The following is an 18,225-nucleotide window of genomic DNA, read 5'->3' on the forward strand; positions in this document are numbered from 1 at the left end:
CTGCTATGAGTGGGTGAGCTCTGCCTGCTATGAGTGGATGAGATATGCCTGCTATGAGTGGGTGCGATACGCCTGCTATGAGTGGGTGAGCTGTGCTTGCTATGAGTGGGTGAGCTGTGCCTGCTATGAGTGTGTGGGATACGCCTGCTATGAGTGGGTAAGCTGTGCCTGCTATGAGTGGGTGGGATACGCCTGCTATGAGTGAGTGGGATACGCCTGCTATGAGTGGGTGAACTGTGCCTGCTATGAGTGGATGAGATATGCCTGCTATGAGTGGGTGGGATACGCCTGCCATGAGTGGGTGAGCTGTGCCTGCTATCAGTGGGTGGGATACGCCTGCTATGAGTGGGTGAGCTGTGCCTGCTATGAGTGGGTGAGCTGTGCCTGCTGTGAGTGGGTGGGATATGCCTGCTGTGAGTCGGTGAGATGTGCCTGCTATGAGTGGGTGAGCTGTGCCTTCTTTGAGTGGGTGGGATACGCCTGCTATGAGAGGGTGAGCTGTGCCTGTCATGAGTGAGGGAGGTGTCTGTTATAAATGGGTGATATATGGCTGCCCTGATGTACATCAAGGGCTGATTACAACGTCTTTAATGGGACTCGCTCGACTGAGATCAAGTGGAATGGACGCGCTGCTCTTTGCATGACATTAAGTCACTCAGTTCCCAGATGCGCCTCTGAATAACGGCGCCCTGAGCTCAGCTCGCCCATGCCCTAGGCCGGCCCTGGCTGGGGCATCACGACTCATCAGTGCCCTGAGTCACGCCGAAGCGTGTACAGAGTGGCCACCGTTGACTGGTTCTCAGGTATTGCAGTCTACTCCAGAAAAGGGGGACTCTGGGAACCTCTAGTGGCGATCTGAGGTACTGCAAACTGCTACAGAAAACTTTTCGTGATGGATTCCAGAACCTATAGTAATAACATAAAATACTCCACCTGCCCCTGAAATGATTTGTTTCTGAGTCCAGGACCTCGGTTACTAACCCATGCTCCTGAAGTCTGATATTTTGTAAACACCTACAGTACTGCAGCCTGCTAGAGAAGTCCTGTTTCTTACTACAAATGACCAAAGGTACTCCAGTCTGAAACAGAAACAGGATTTGTTTTTGAATCCATGAAGACTACTGCAGTAAGAATGTATCTCTGACTCAAGTGACCACTAGTAACTACCTAAGATACTGCAGGATTCTACAGAAAGGTCTTACCTCAGATTGGAGACATCGCTAGTAACAAGCATTAGCAAAGCTAATTTTCAGTTACAAACATATGTATTGGCTTTTACAATTCTTGTTTAAAAAAACTGAGACCGGTGGGCTTTGTCAACACTTGTTACACATCTGCTGTCTGTGTCTCCTTTTCCCCTGGTTGTTTTCTTTTCTCTTTCCCATCGACCACATGTACCTTTGCCTACTTCTCACCTCACTTTTTTCCTTAAGCATTTTTTACCTTTCACTGTCTCCACACCGCCTTTTTCCTTCCAACTTCTTTTTGCTTTTTCTCCTGGCTTTGCTCTTTGCTTTGTTTCTTTAATTCTCTCTTTCTTGACCTGTCCTTTTTGATTTCAAGGAACTATGGATACATGTATTAATACACTGGAAAGGTTTACTCCCTCGAACTCTTCCCACGCCTTTGTGTATAGAATTCCACGGTAACTGTGAGAAAGCCGGTTGAAAATTGTATTCTCCTGAAAATAGCATGATACACTGGCGAATTAAAAGGCTGTACTTTGTTTTTTCATTACACAGGCTGAATTCGGGTAGGTACTGTTCGTTTCACAGCAGCACTTGCAGATAAGTGTCAGACTGTAGGCTCTTCTTATAACTGGCACCACTGTGTGTTTTAATCTGAATTTCCTCTTTGCAGATGGGCTGGAAGAGGTGGAGACTTCCTTCGTTCTCAGGTGTGCTGAAGAAGCCAAGCACCTGGTGGATGCCGCCTACAAGCACACGCGCCAAACGTGAGTCACGAAGGTTTGGGTAGTACCGGTCATATCTATAGGAACATTTCTCAAGTGTAGGAGTAACAGGGAGGTATCAAATCCCGCCATCAGGCGCAGAATGCCTGGCGGATTCCGACGTCTGACATGTCTCTTTAGGATTCTTTATTCAACTTCTGAACCTCCATCTTTCACCATCAAAGCTGACATCACTTCTGACCTGCACATTCAGCGCTGCCACTACTGCCCAAGATGCTCTTTCAGAGCTGCCACCATAACATGTTTTAGAACCTGCCCCTTCAAAATAGGCAACTACCGCTGTCTGGCCTTTAATCTCTCAACTCGTCCCTCTACAGCTGCCATCACTGTTGGAGTGAAGAGAGAATTCACCATAGATCACCACCAGACATCCTATCATTGTTGAATCTCTGAACTCTGACCTGCCCTTTCAGAGCAATCATAACTGCCAAATTCTAACTCAGCCCTTTGGAGCTTCCATCACTGCTGAATCTATCATTCCGCCATCGGAATTCCCATAAATCCACGAGATTCGCTCTATATACAACCGATTGAGATCCGCCACCTCTTATCGAGCACCACTTCCTCTTCGGCTCTCTAGTATCTGCTGGTGAAGCGTGCACCACCACTGTGTGTATGTGGGGTGGGTTTATCTACCCTGTATGTGTGTCACACCTCCCTCTCTCCGATGGTGAAGACCTCATTGCAGCTTGTGATACTACATCTGTTCTGTGTATGCGGGGTGGCTTAGTCTACCCTCCAGGTGTCACACCTCTCCTCTCTCCGATGGTGAAGCATTCATTGCTGCTGGTGATACTAAGTCTGTTCTGTGTATGCGGGGTGGGTTATACTACCCTCCCTGTGTGTCACACCTCTCCTCTCTCCGATGGTGAAGCATTCATTGCTGCTGGTGATACTAAGTCTGTTCTGTGTCTGTAGGGTGGCTTATACTACCCTGCCCTTGTGTGTCACACCTCTCCTCTCTCCGATTGTGAAGCATTCATTGCTACTGGTGATACCGTGGACCTAATCTAGTTTAGAGGACAGATTACTGTGTCACAAAGATGATTGCTATCACGTCCGCCTTATGACAAGTGTATATCCTAAGGTACTTGTAATAAGGTGGATGGGATATCCATCACATTTGTGATGGAGTACCCGCCTCCAACTCTACATCAGGACCTATGTTTGCTCTGTGTACGGGGGTAGCCATGTGTGTTGTGCCTCGTTTCTCTCTGCCGGTGAAGTATGCCACCCCTACTTTACTTCAGTTCTTGATACCCTGACGACTAACTCCACTCCTCATTCCTCACACCTAAAGAAAGAGATCATGCAGAAATTATGTAGGGACATCTTCTTCCTGAGGCCAGCTGTCCAAATTTGTAGGATTTAGTAACAGTGCACCCATTTATGACAAGACCTGCTTGCCCTCATTACGAGTGGGCACTTTGAACCAAATTTGTATTTTGAGTTTTACTGTGATTCTCCACATTATTGTTACCATGTCAAATCTGATGGAATTAGTGCCATCAAAGACACTGCACATGCAGAGTTTACAAACCACAGAGAAGGCAAAAATATGAAGTAGTACCAAATTAGCCCTCATTCCGAAGTGCGGAAATCAGAATAGTGAAGAACATAACCCCATGGTATTGATATTTTCTGGCACGACATTAGGATATGCAACACAAAAAGAGGGTCGACGGAATGCTGAACATTGTCAAACATTCACCCCTAGTCTCAGATATGAGTATAATCCATCATTATTTTGCTCACCACGCCATTCCAGTCTAGACCCAGCCATAAGCAAATCAGCATTGACCCTGCTCCTCATTGGAACAGTCCAGCCCGAACTGCCAGGCTAGAGCCTACCTGGACCGGAAAACAAGCATCCTGGAACCGGTTTTGGGTTATCACCCCTCATCAGCCAGGCTAGCTTGAAACTCAGCGCTTCGGCCTTTTTCTGGGGCTGCAAATTTGGAGTTTGATGGTATTACCCCCATAAATTCCACTGCGGTATAAGCTGCAAAAAATGATGCGGGCAAAAATAAGTCGGTGTTGTAATTATTGTAAAACTTGGCATCTTAATTCAGGCATGAACTCCTATGTGTGCACAAATCAGCATTTACAGGCCACATTACGTGGACCTTAGTATTGACTATTTCAATTTACTAAACAGGTATTGAGACGAATGGTGGTCTGTAGAAAACCAAGTAGACAAGTTATTTAGTGATACAGTCCTGTTACTACAATACACAGATGATCTACTCCCAATATTCATTCTATTGGAGGATTACTGGAGGACTGTTCAAGGGCTCTCAATGACATTCATCTTAAACTGGTTAAGAATGTGTAGACTCTTGCACATCAGAAATTCAAATTGTCAAGACTAGTCTAGAACACGTTACTCTTAGGCTAAAACTTTGTCTTTCTGTTTTGCCTGCAATAACCTCCTGTCCAAGCTCACAATTTGAAAATCTTTCCTAATGGGGAGCTGCAGCATGCGAGGAACACTGTTCTAGAGAAGTTAGTTTAATAAAACAAGAAAAAAGGGGTACACTCCGATTCAGATCTAGCAATGAAAAAAGTAACTGCACTACAGAGCTCACTTCTTTGATGAACATAAAAGTGAATCTGAACTTTAAGACATGTAGGTCCAGTCCTCAGACGCAAGGTTTGCACTGCTGCGGTGCTGCTTATGATCAGTGTGTAGCTCCAGGTCTTCATTTGCAGCACTGGCAATTGACACATTTCACTAAAAATTGAAGACACACCGAATTGACCAGACCCAAATTATATTTTCCCTTCCCAGTTTAAAGAACAAACTGAAGCAGGGGAGCCTCTCGCCCTCGGACATCATGGCTTTCTTCAAGCAGCCGGTGGCAGGCAGCAGGACCGCCATCCGGGCAGCGGATTATATGGAGACCACCTTCCAGTTGTTGAAGGAGAGAGTGGAGAACTCCTACCAGAGGCCCTTCAATATCACAGGTAAGAGACAGATGAATAACCATGGGAAGTGACTGTTCACTAACTAGCAACTAGCCAAGTGCTGCTCAGTCAAACCAACCAGAGAGGGCCCAGTGCAGCCACCGGCAGACTGTTTAGTGTAAGCACTAAAAGACTGTTTAGTATTATTTATCAGATATTATATATTATAGCTGGCAAGAGGCTGCGCTTTGCAACCAGTGAGAGACTCATCAGCGGGTTATCCAACTGTAGGACATCAGATACAACCACTGATAGTCAATCAATCAATGAATCAAGGGTTTGTTAGGTGCAACTACTCACCCGTAAGGGTCTCAAGGCGCTGGGGGTAGGGAGGGGGCAGGATCCATTGCATCAAGGAGGGGTTCGGTCGAAGAGCCAGGTTTTGAGGTTTCTTGCGAAGATTGGAACGATGTTGTCTGTCTGAGGTGGAGCGGCAGGGTGTTCCAGGCCTTGGACACGAGGAAGGAGAAGGAGTCTGTTCATTCTAAGTCTGGCCTTGATGGGCAGAGAGAGACTCAAGTCCTCTAAGTACGACCAAAGCCTATGACCAACAGAGCATGTCTCCTGAAAGCCACATTCCATTAATTCTCCATTCCCAGAGTTTAGGAAGGGGTGGTAGAGGAGGCTTTGTTGGTGGGTGGAAGTCACTCTCTCTGAAAAAGACTTTGCTTTTGAGAAGGGATCTGGGTCGCAGCCTTTATAGTCTAGTTTGGTGCGCTTGAGGCATAACAACACCAGTAAGGGCATATATTGTGTTGAGAAACCACTATTTCAATAGACAAAAGCTTTAAAATGAAGCATGTTCTGATGTTGTACTATATTTTTTAAAATTCTTTGTCAGTTGAAATCCTCACAATCTCCTCAGTAATTGTTTCTTGAAATGCACTAAAAACACATTTCTTTGGGTAGACTTTTGCCGGCTTGTTATCGTCCCGCGACCTCTTTCTTGAAATATCTATTCTACTGAAAATTAATAATTTCCATTGTGGTTGTATTTGTAATTTTCGGCATTTTTAAATTTGTAATAGATTTAAAATGTTCCCAAAGTTATTTATCCTTTTGTTTATCAGACATATATCCTTCCAATCTTATTTGGATTTTTTTTGTACAGTGCCATATTTCTCTTACATTTTCCAGAATGCACTTTGTACATTTTATACTTAAAGAAGACAAGACTATGCACAGATAAAGGAACAATTTGAGATGACCAGTAGAACAGCTCCCAATCTAACCAATTAAGGATTCTTTGGGAAAAATAATTTTGATAAAAGTGCCTGAATTAGGCAAGCATGGTAAAAAAAATTTTTTTAAACAAAATAGGATTGGAATGGTTTGGCAAATGTAGGGGGAGTTAAAAAGTATATATTCAGTAATATAGGGGTTGGGAGGATTAGTAACAATTCAATAATACTTTTGCTGTAACCGTTTGCAGATATACTCACTGCTGAACAGCTTCACTCCGTCTCCAAGGTCACTGGTTGTGCCTATCAATCAATGCCCACAGCTTGTCCGAACAGTCGATTCAGAACCATCACTGGCGAATGCAACAACAGGTAACTGTGCTCACCGTGGCTTCCTTTGACATATAATGCCTGTGGGTCACTCTGAGCTATAAGGGGCACTGGAGTTATGTAACTGTGCAGCTATGGTGTTTTTCCGCATAATTATGGATCTGCCACAACTGTTACATAATCCATCATCTGTTTCATAGTCCCAAGATTTTAACCCAAAAAATTGTTCTTAGCTCAGACAGTTCATACATTTGTGAAAATGCTGTGCCGTGTTTTTGCCGCGCAGTGTAAGGACCCTTTGCCAAAGTACACTGGTCAGCGTTCTGTTGTTAATAGCTATGTTTAGATGTACTAATGAGATGCACCCCATGCCCAGACAGTGTTAAGAAGTGTAAATATTACAAAATAATGAAGTAATACTATCCCAAAATGTACCCCATTACGCCACATAATTTGGTGTTTCTTGCCGCATAATTTCCTAAACCCAGCCATATGATTACGCCATCTTCTGCCGCATAATTCCAGCGACTCTAGATATGAGCACCTGGTCCTCAGTTGGAGACTGTCATACATTCATTCAAGTTGTGTTTAATATGCTGTAAATGGTTTGCCATACATCTAACTCTCCCCTCCAATGTAAATTAATATGACAAGAAATGAGGTGGTCACTACAGAGAATGGATTATCTGACTACTTAATTTTAAAAAGGTGCCTTTCTCAGAAATGGGAGGGTTCATATAATGTTCAGCACAATAAATTCCTTTGGACACCGAGAGCCTCCCCAAACAGGGAAGTTGCTATCAGTCCTTTCATGCAGTATAGTATAGTTAATATGTGCTTCAGGCAGGATGCTCTTAGTGGAACATGCACAGAACCAAATGTAGGCTGGAGGAATTGAGTACAGCCTGCGATAAGGTGGCACCTGTCTTCCTGAATGTCACTTGCCATTTCAGAGGAGGAGGTGTATCACCTGTTGTGTAGATTCTTAATGCTGTAAGGACATTTTTTTATATCACAAAGGCATCCTCTGAATGAATAGAAGTATCACTACATGAATGAATGCATCATTTACTGCATAGTAATTTTAAACCATTGCAACTCAAGCGGGGCTAAATATGTTTTCATCAACAGGACACATCATATTATAAAATACAGTTTAAAAAATTGTTTTTAGTAGAACATACACACAAAAGCTGGTGTCATGAAAATCATATTATATTATACACCTAAGCAGCTGCTACTTCTCACAAAATATGCACCACAAGGACGGAAGCTCCACTACAAGCTCCTGTAGCCTGGGATACATTAGGTGCACATTCTTCTCAGGGCATCCCATCCAGGAATGCAGCTGCAAGTTATGAGACCTGAATGAGAATCCAAAGAGGTTTTCAGTCCCACCGGCTCTCTGGTCACTTGTAATTGCATGAAAAGCCAATGGCTCCTTCGTCCCCATGGCCAAGCTGGATGTGAGATGAAATGCTACTGCCTTAAAGAGCCTGTGGTTCATGGAGGAAGGCTGAGGTGAGTGCTGGCACAGCCTCATGCTAAAGGAGCCGGTAGCAGGGAACAGAGCCAGTAGTGACTGGGAGAGGAGGCCTCTACTGCTCCTGCACTCACCCTGCTCCACCTACATCACTGGTGCAGCCCATCAAGAGTCAATGTTTGCCCACCTACTGCGTCTGTAATGCCGAGTTCTTAAACCTGAGCTCAAGCTTGACTGTCTCTACGACTGTCCCAAGCCGGGCACCCTCTGCCTCCTTTTAAGGGCGTGAGGCTGGACTTGATACGATTGACCTGTCTCTATTAAACCCACCATCTTGTTTTAAGTACTTCCCTCTGCTCGTCTCCTTCTGCACGTTTTCAAGCCATGAACCCATGAATCTCCCTCTGATGCTGGAAAAGAGTACCTCCAACAACCATATGAAAAATAATCTGTCCAGAAAAAAGACTACTTGTCACCTTTCCTCAAAAGAACTCAGTACTAACCCACACCAAATCTTGCAGTAAAACAGTATTTAATGAAACTGCCACACAGTGCCCTTCACTGCAATAGGGAACTATGAAATTAGCTAGAATATAGACCATGCTTTTGGACCTCATTTATTTCTAGCAGCAATAGTAAGCCCAACTGTACTCACCTTCAGCTTTATGGACATGAACGAATTCCAGCTCTTTTGCCTGGAAGCTGTGTTAGTATAAACCCTATAGTAAATTCCTCCCTCTCCCTACAACCTTACGGCCCCTCCAACGCTCTCTCTTCCCAAACCCCGTCTGATTATCTCCCAAATTCCTCCAATGCATCCTAACTCTCATGGTCCCCAAAATCCTTCTCCTCTGCTTATTCCTTAGGTAACACTCAGCCTACATTCATTTCTAGTGCACCAGTTTAATCCTGTAACCCATCAGGCCAGTCAAAGCCCCATCTCCCAGACTCAGCCCCCAGCCTGATAGGGCAATCCAAGTTTTATCTCCAAGAACTACACTTTTTCTCCCCCTTCAGATCTACAACCTCCTTTGAATTGAAGATTTAGCTCAGAGCCCACCTCATCTACCACCCCAACCAATGGCCCAGATAAATAATCCGGAAAGATAAACTATCAGTCAACCTTGCCTCAGGAGAAAACAATCCTCTCTCAATGATAGAGACATTTGAAAAGTTGTAGAAGTTTATATAGACTCTGTGAACATGCACCAATGCTAAACAGGTAAGTGACCAAACCCATTAAACTCCATCATCCCAGTTATCATAAACAATAGACCACCCCACACCTACCCGTAACCTGATTTCAATACTTAACAGTCAGCTGCACAACCCTGTGTTCATTACAAGATCAATCAATCAATCCATCAATCAATCAAGAAATTTGTATAGCGCGCTACTCACCCGGAGGGTCTCAAGGCGCTTGGGGGTGGGGGTTTCGCTACTGCTCGAACAGCCAGGTCTTGAGTTGCTTCTGAAGGAGAGGAGGTCTTGGGTAAGATGGAGGTGGATGGGGAGGGAGTTCCAAGTCTTGGCTGCCAGGTAGGAGAAGGATCTTCCTCCCATGGTGGCTCTTCGAATACGTGGAATGGCGGCGAGGGCGTGGCTGGTCGATCGTAGCTGGCGGGTGGGAGTGTAGAAGGTCAGGCGGTTGTTGAGGTACCTGGGGCCCGAGTCGTGGAGGGCCTTGTGTGCGTGGGTGAGGAGACGGAACGTGATTCTCTTGCTGACGGGGAGCCAGTGCAGGTCTCTCAGGTGTCCGGAGATGTGTCTGTGTCGGGGGATGTCCAGGACACTCTATTCTTTAATGCATGCTGCACATCTGTTGTAGTAAAGAACTGTATGTAGATTTCTAACACCATCTTGAATTTCAACCTTGAAAACCTAGTCATAACTGGAATAGGGCTCCCCGAGTCCTTCAACATCCTTTTCCCCTAGCAGTATTTCTCTAAACGGTGTAACTGAGAGCACAGGTATGGTGGTGGAGTAGTTATTATTCATAAGATCACATTAGGCTTCTGAAAACTTCCTGCTGTTTTGTATGACATCTTCCAATGCCCATCAAATGAGATCTTCACTCATAAGGCATTTACTCTCAGACAAAATGTCATCTACCACCCCCTAGTAAAGATAACACATTTATTGAAGAGTGCATAGACTTCATTATGTTTCAACTGTTGTTTCCTGAGGCCAGCATCTTCCTCTGTTATTTCATCTGTATTAGAGTGACATCCAAGACCAATCTGTCAATCTATTGCCTTCTTTCCTTGTTGACAGTATTTTCATACAAAGCTTTTAAAAATCCTCATAGCTTAAGGCCTACCTTCTTGATCTGCTCATCTCAAAGGATATACCTTTGTCTGCCAAAGACCTCATACTAGTGTACTGGTCTGACCATTTTCAGATTTAATTCACTCTGGCCTTTGGCCACCAGAAAAGCTAATGACAACCGGAACAAGAGACAATGTGGTTTCCTGACACCAAAACCATAAACATTACAGCTCTTGTCAAAAGCGCTAGATGGAATATTTCCTCATGTGGTTCTCAGAAAGACTTTAATAACATTACAGAGGAATACTGTGGCAACAATTGATGGACAGAATGCTGGCATGGTGAGCAAAAGAACAATGAATTTACTCCAGAACTGTGATTGGGGGTGAGTGTCTGAAAAGTTTCAGCACCCCATCCATCATCTCCTTGTGTTTGTTTTGTTCACCCTCACCGTACTGGGTATGCCCAGACATGGTTCCCGGGCTCACTGTGCCACTGGATTCAAGCTAGCCTGGTTGATTAAGAGTGATTTCTCTGTTAGAATTGGGGGTATATAGTTGGCAGAGGAAGATACCTTGGTCCAAGTAGGGACCTTGCTTCCTAGTCAGGGTAAGGGCGATACACTTCTAACATAAACCCTGCTCACCCCCTTGGTAGCTTGGCCAGAGCAGACCGGCTTATCTCAGAGGCAGTGGATGAAGCATTTTTGAATACATTGAGGAATACAGTGAAAACATTACAAATGGACAATACCAGTTTATAAAAATAAGTAATCTTTATCTCAATCAAAACAAGATCAAACAACAAAAATCCACCATACAATACTCTTAAAATTAGTTACTGTGTAAAATAACCTTCAAAAGGCAGGAAAAACATGAAAAAACAGTTCCTCCGACTTAGTAGCTCTGTGCGGGCTACCACGATACTAAATACAGCAAAGTCTAACAATTCCTGCCAACCACATCGACACAGGTTAGCAAAAGCGTCAACAGACTCGGAGATAGTACTTTTTGTTGTTGCGGCAGACACAATGGTACGAGCCATTCCTGGGCAACCATCCCAGTTGCGATGTGAGATGGAAGCGTTGCATTTTGTGATGTCCTCATGACTCGGTGCAGGCAATGACTCATTGATAGAGTCGGTGAGACCAATACTTACGTTGCAGGGTGAGGTGGTGGTGATGCAGTGTTGGCAGGTCATGATGCGGCGACAGAGCCGGTCAACGTTCGAGTCGGGCAGCGACTGAGTCAAAGATGTCAGTGCAGCGTGTAGCGAAGTGTTGCAGAGTGTGCTGCCCACAAGACGCGGTGCAAGCAGCGGCTCATTGACAGAGTCGGTGAGACCAGAGTTACATTGCGAAACGAGGCAGTGTTCTCTGCGGTGTCTTCAGGACACGGCTCCTGCGACAAACTTGGTGACATAGTCAGTTACCCTTTTCTTTTCCAGGGAACTGAAACCAGCGGTTCCTGAAATGGTCCCCTGAAGTTTGGTGAGGTCTTTGATGTTCCTGAGACCTCGTGAAAAAAGGGCAAGCTCAATCCAAGCCCTTGGAGATCTTTCTCAAGCATGGGACACAGCAAACAGCAAAGTCCTTTCTCATTTCCTTAGTAGCAAGCAGCCACTGCAGGCCAACCCCAGACAGCAAACAGCACAGGGACAATATTCCTCCTCAGCTTCTCCGGCTCTTCTCCTTTGCAAAGGTTCCTCTTGATTTCCAGAAGTAATCTCAAGTTCTGGGGTCTGGTCCCCAATATTTATACTACAAAATTCTTTGTTCTCAGTTGCAGAAAAGCCCTGTGCTTGGTCAAAACCGGTTCTGTCCTCTTTGGTGCAACTTCCTGGCAGGAGGTGTATACAGCATTGTCCTTGGCAGACCAGGCCTATTCAGATGAAAGGAAATCTCCTCCCCTTACTCTAAAGGCAGCCTAGCCCTGACTCATCAGGCTCTCTGGAGCCACTACTCCCCTCCAGCCCCTGTCATCCAAAAGCCAGACATGCAATACACAAACCTAGCAGAGACACACTGGATGGCTAAGCAAGAAAATGCCTACTTTCCAAAAGTGGTATTTTGAAACACAGAATGTAAAAATCACCCTAACTAAAAGATGCATTTTAATATTTCGAGTTCAGGCGTATCAAACTTTATATTCCCTCCTTGTTCCCAGGGGTAGTTATGTTTATAAGATGTTATAAACAAACTCCCCATTCTATCCTATGGAAACAGGTAGCCTTGCAACAGAGAAAAACAAAACTGGCAGTAATTCACTAAAAGGACAGGCCAAACACACCAAGGCATGTCCTACATTTTCCATACAGTGCACCCTAACAACAGGGGTACCGTGGGCCTACCTTGTGATTGACTAACATGTAGGAAAATGGAAGGTTAGGGCCTTGCAAGTGGGAACACTTTCTAAGTAGACAGGGCAGTACTAGACAATGGCTGGCCAGAGTTACATTTACAGGCTGCTTATGTGGGTGGCACAATCAGTGCTGCAGACCACTACCAGCATTTGATTTACAGGCCCCGGGTACACACAGTGCACTGTACTAGGGACTGACTAGTAAATCAAATCAGCCAATCATGGAAACACCAATCAATAACAACAATTTACAAAGGGAGCACTGGCACTTTGGCACTGAACAGCAGTGGCAAAGTGCCCTAAGCATCCAGACAAGCAAAAACAAATTCCAACATACTGCAAAAACACAGAAGGCAAAGGGAACAATTCAGGGGGTCCCACCCAATGGTGCCAGGTCTAACACTCCCAAAAGGTCTTAGGGTGCTTGTCTCTGGTCCAGTGAGGACCTGACTTGACAGTTTGAGCTGGACTGTTCCCATGAAAAGCAGGGTCAAGACTGATTTGCACATGGCTGGGTCTACACTGGGGTGGCATGGTGAGCAAAAGAACAGAGAATTTATGCCAGATCTCTTGACTGGGGGTGAATGTTTAATTTTTTCTACATTCCATCATTTGTGTGTCTTTTAGGGCTGGCACAAGAAGATGTGCATCTCTCATTTTCAGTTATAAGTCCCCTCTCATTAATTTTGTTTCTTAATGTTGTTATGTTCTTTAAGAAGAGATGAACAGAGGACATGGACCCAAGTATTTGGACTGATCTATACTTTATAGGGGATACCCTCTTTACTCCTGGGCGAGGTCGTGTGATCTTGTTCTCACCAAGCAAAGTCCCAAACTGAAATGCCCTGTTTTCCACACTTTCAACCCTTCTCCAATCCTCATGAAGGAAGTGGTGCCCATTGTCCATTTGGCAACCCCATGTGTCCTTCCAATATAACCGATGACTCCAAGAATCACTTAATGCTTCCCTTCCAAGTGATATAACAGTCAAAAACCCACCCTCCGTCCCCACTGCCCATGCTTCGAAAGACAAGTGTGAAGACTGTTTCCTTCTTTGCAAAGAAAATAAATTCTGTTGAGGTCTCTCTTTTACCCGGTCTGTTGACCGTGATGACCAAGACCAAAAGCTCACCTGTAAGGCACAACCTTGCTTGTCTGATGTTGATGCAATATCGATCTCAGAGCTACTCAAAACTAAACTGCCAAGTCACTTTAATGCTCTGTGCAAGGATCCATTAGTAATGATTTTGTCAAAGAGCTGCTACCCTTCTGGACGACTTTAGTGAATTTTTCAGCTATGCGAGATACCTTCCCAGATTGACTGAAAGTGGGATATACTCCTGCCTTCTGAAAAAGGCCTGTGCAGACTCCAGGAACTTGAACAACTACTGGCCTGCCATAAATGTTTCCTTTCTAGGCCATATGAGACAAGGCTGGGTAGTCTCACAACTTTCTTTTGATAGCCAGACAAACAACCTCCTGGACTACTTTCAATCAGGCAGGGCTGCATCCCATAGACCTTAATACAACAAGTACTTGACGACACACTCTGTTTCCTCAAATAGAGCAGCCCCTGCCATTATCTTCTTCTATACCTTTCAGATGCCTTTGATACAGGTAATATCCTGAAAGAATAAATGGGCACTAAGGCAACAATTCTAAATTGGATTACCTTTTATTTCTCCAACCCCTTCCAAGCAAATAAAACAGTGAGTTCCATATCATGTGAAGTTAACCTCAGGAATTAATATTGTCTCATACTTTGTTTATCTAGAGACTCTTCGAGAAATCCTCAGTAATGTTCGTATACTTTATCACCAATATGCTGATGATAATTAGAGCCTTATCAAAATTTCCTCCTCAACTAACACCTAGTTGCTTACCAACACCCTGTCCAGCATTCAAAAGCAGCTGTCCATCCACAACCTAAAACTCACCCAACTAAAACAGAATTTTTAAAAATCTTACCGCAAATATTCCTGTGTACCTGTCCAAGATCGGATTAAATCTTGTTCTTCCTAGGTTGCATACTAGTGATTGTGGACAGTGAAATGAATAGGATTCATATTTGACAATCGGCTTAATCTACAATCTCATATCTGGACGATGGCTACAAACTCACGCTACCACCTTAGATTACTTTGGGATATCAGACAGGGCATCCCTAACTAAGACTTTACGTCCCTAGTCAGGACACTAGTTCTCTCCAGATTGGACTTTGGGAACATCTTTCTAACTGATTTTCACTGAAGTTCACCTGGTCTCCCTCAGACCTATTCTTAACAGTGCCTCTTCGATTAGTTTAGGTTACAAAAACGGTGATCACATCTCTCTTATCCTTCTCACTTGTGAATGGTTCCACATTGGAGAAAGGGCACAATTTAAGACTGTCTGCCTTACTCAGAGAGTCCTTCACAACTCCAAAGCCTCCTATCAGGCTAAGAAACTAAACATCTCTAGTGTACAACTGTGGTCAAGGAATGTTGAATCCCTCCTACTCAAACTCCTGAAAAAGAAGAGTATTGCATGAGGCAGTCCTTCTTCAGTATTTCTACTAGCACTGCAACTCTCTCATCCAACTCAACACATAGCCCCCATGCAGGGTTACATTAAAAGAGGAACTTAAAACCCTTCTCCTCTTCCAAAGACACTTTGGTCACTGACTGCTCTTAACACCACCACCCAATGTCCATTGCCTCTTCTTGACTGTATTGTTCTCCGGTGTAAAAAGTTTCTATTGTTTGTCCACATTAGTTAGAATTCTCTTGTACAGCGCTCTAATTTCCTTGGGCCACATTTGCGCTATAGGATATTGCAAAATAAATAAAAAATTAATGTATAATCCATAAATTTAACAAAAGAACTTAACAGCGGTGCATCACTCTCTTTCAAACAATTATCCAAGGCCTCCTTAGAGCAATGGGTCTCGATCCCTAATAATAGTCGTTATAAATATTTTCTTCTGGAGTTCTAATGAAGACTTACTTTTTTAGTGTTTGTCTGTCCAGTTCCTTTTTTTCTTCTTTCTTTCTAACTTAGGATCCCATTTTGTGGTTACTAAGCGCTCAGTAATGGAATTGCAGTTGGTGTTCCCTGACATTCTGTTGCATTCTGTTCAATTAATTTCAACATAACACCATTTTATTGCTATGTCTCAAAACTTTCAGTTCAAAAACTGTTCTTCACAGCAGCATTTGATTGGTGGGTATTTCAATATGGTTGACCATGCAATGTTTAACACCAAGATTATTAGCAGAGCCTAATCCCAGCATTCGTTACATTTGTCTTGCATTTTCGTTGTAGGAGGAATCCGCTTCTCGGTGCTTCAAACAGGGGGTTTGCTCGTTGGCTTCCTGCGGAGTATGAAGATGGACGTTCCCTCCCCAAAGGATGGACAGAGAACAGAAGAATAAATGGATTCACACTCCCTCTGGTAGGGTATGAGAGGCTGAGAATATGGTGAAGTAGGAGGGGCTTCTGCTCTGTGATATGACTGATGGTAGAACCCGTGGCTAAGAAGGGAGTTGCCTATCTACCATACGATAGAAGGGCTGTACAAACCACGTTGTGTAGTAGGGTTCACCAATTCAGACAGATTACTTCTTGAATATATCAGGTGCCACATATGCTCCAAGGGAAAGTAGTCAGTAAAATGTAGATAGGACACCCAACTTTGAGCAAAGATTGTTTGTTAATGCTCCCGATCCTACTGACTCTCACAGCGTACATTCCACGCACAACACTCACATCATTCCACGTATGCATCATCACTTAAGCAGTGTACCTCCATGACAACGCACATACAAATATCAAGTGTCATTACTTTGCTGGTGATTATTGCTACATTTATATCCTGATTCATTACATGATTCATTACATTGGGTACATCTTTATTCCACATATCAGTACAAGTAAGTATGTATAAATAATGAAAACATAGTAAAAAGGTAAAAAGGAGATAAATAGTATTAATATTAAATGATTTAAATTTGATTAAATGTCAATTTAAGTGAATACATAAAATATTAAGTTGAAATAAAATGTTTTAAGACTCCAGCACACTTCCTGAAAACAAGGGAATGTTTTTAAAGGAGAGGATGGGTGTCCACACACCCAGCAGAGAAGGTAGTGTTCTCACTTTGAGAGCGTAACAGTTCTAGCCATGCTAGAAATTGGAAGGCGGTCTCACTTCCAAAGAATTAGAAAGTGGTCTTTTTCGCAGAAATAGAATGTTAAGTCTTATTGGTTGTGGAAGAATATGTCTCACTTCAAAAACATGTGTGTGGGGGCATCTCATTAGAGAAGGTGGCTCACTCTTCCAGAAGAAGAGATGATAATCAATTTTTCAGGAGAGGAGTTTGTCGTCTCACTTTCACAGAAAGTGTGGGGTCTCCAGTCTAAAGGAAGAAAGGAAAACGTCATTGCGATAGGAAATGACAATGATCTCTTTTCCGGATTAGGAAGGAGGGGCCTTTTAACTGTAGGCAGAGGGCTGATCTCATTTTTAGAGGAAGATGGGATAGTCTGAAGAATAAAGAATGTGTTTAAGCAAGTTGAGTGTATATAAGGAAGACCATCATCTTTCTCTGTTCTTTATTGCAGGCACGTGCAGTTTCAAACCAGATTGTCCAGTTTCCAAATAATTAAATCACACTGGATAATGAGCGGTCACTCACCTTCATGCAGTTTGGTCAGTGGACAGACCATGACCTGAGCCTTTATCCAGAGACTCCAGCCAGAACCACCTTTGTTGAGGGCCTGGACTGTGACCACACCTGTGTCAAGGCACCACCTTGCTTCCCACTGATGGTATTATGCAGACCCTTGTTTACTGTACCATATCTGTTCACATGATAGGAATCGGCTTCCTCTAGTGCATGGGTACTCACAAACCTTCTGTCGGGGTCAAAATTACAGTGTGGTTTGTGGCCGAGAGCCGCACCCGTAGGGGTTGGGTCAGTGGGGGCATGGTCAGTTGGGGTGAAGGGGGGGCTAGAGTAAAAAAATCAAACCTGTTTCAAAACATTAGACAATGAGACAATGCTGTATTTCAAAAGCAGATGTAACTACAAAGAGCACATTTTGATAATATATTTTTATTAGCAGACAATAGCAATCTTAAGAGCCATTGAACAGCTTCATATACACTTTGACCCCAATTCCATCACAGCCTCTCTCTCTGTCAGTCAGTCTACCTCTCTCTCTGTCAGTCAGTCTCTCTGTCTCAGTCAGTCAGTCTCTCTTTCAGTCAGTCTCTCTCTCTGTCAGTCTGTCTCTCTCTGTCAGTCAGTCTATCTCAGTCAGTTAGTCTCTCTCAGTCAGTCAGTCTCTCTCTCTCGCTCTCTCTCTCTCTCAGTCAGTCTCTCTCTCTCTCTCTCTCTCTCTCTCTCTCTGAGTCAGTCAGTTTAGTCAGTCAGTCAGTCTCTCTCTCAGTCAGTCTCTCTCTCAGTTACTCTCTGTCAGTTAGTCTCTCTCTCTCTCCCTATCAGTCTCTCTCTCTCCCAGTCAGTCTCTCTCTCTCTTCATGTCAGTCTCTCTCTCTCTCTCTGTCAGTCTCTCTCTCTATCAGTCTCCCTCTCGCTCTTAGTCAACCAGTCTGTCTCTCTCTTAGTCAGTCTCTCTCTCTCGTAGTTTGTCAGTCTTTCTCAGTCAGTCTCTCTGTCA

At 43.9% G+C, this 18,225-nt stretch overlaps 2 protein-coding genes across 2 annotated transcripts in view; both read left to right on the forward strand.

Moving 5' to 3' along the window:
* Positions 1-1,029: 1,029 nt before the first annotated feature.
* On the forward strand, positions 1,030-17,244 carry LOC147729748 (myeloperoxidase-like). Its single transcript, XM_086954638.1, has 6 exons — positions 1,030-1,069; positions 1,861-1,954; positions 4,764-4,939; positions 6,372-6,492; positions 15,865-15,994; positions 17,164-17,244. Exons 1-6 carry the CDS (start codon positions 1,060-1,062, stop codon positions 17,206-17,208), a joined length of 576 nt encoding a protein of 191 aa, XP_086810764.1. The 5' UTR covers positions 1,030-1,059; the 3' UTR covers positions 17,209-17,244.
* Positions 17,193-18,225, forward strand: part of LOC147729749 (eosinophil peroxidase-like) — a 28,712-nt gene continuing 27,679 nt past the window's right edge. Inside the window, exon 1 of the mRNA XM_086954637.1 lies at positions 17,193-17,370. Within this exon, the coding sequence (XP_086810763.1) occupies positions 17,242-17,370 (129 nt within the window). The 5' untranslated portion in view covers positions 17,193-17,241. The remainder of the gene's footprint in view (positions 17,371-18,225) is intronic.

This window comes from Lissotriton vulgaris, chromosome 2_1 (genome assembly GCF_964263255.1).
Source record: "Lissotriton vulgaris chromosome 2_1, aLisVul1.2, whole genome shotgun sequence".
Taxonomy (NCBI): Eukaryota; Metazoa; Chordata; class Amphibia; order Caudata; family Salamandridae; genus Lissotriton; species Lissotriton vulgaris.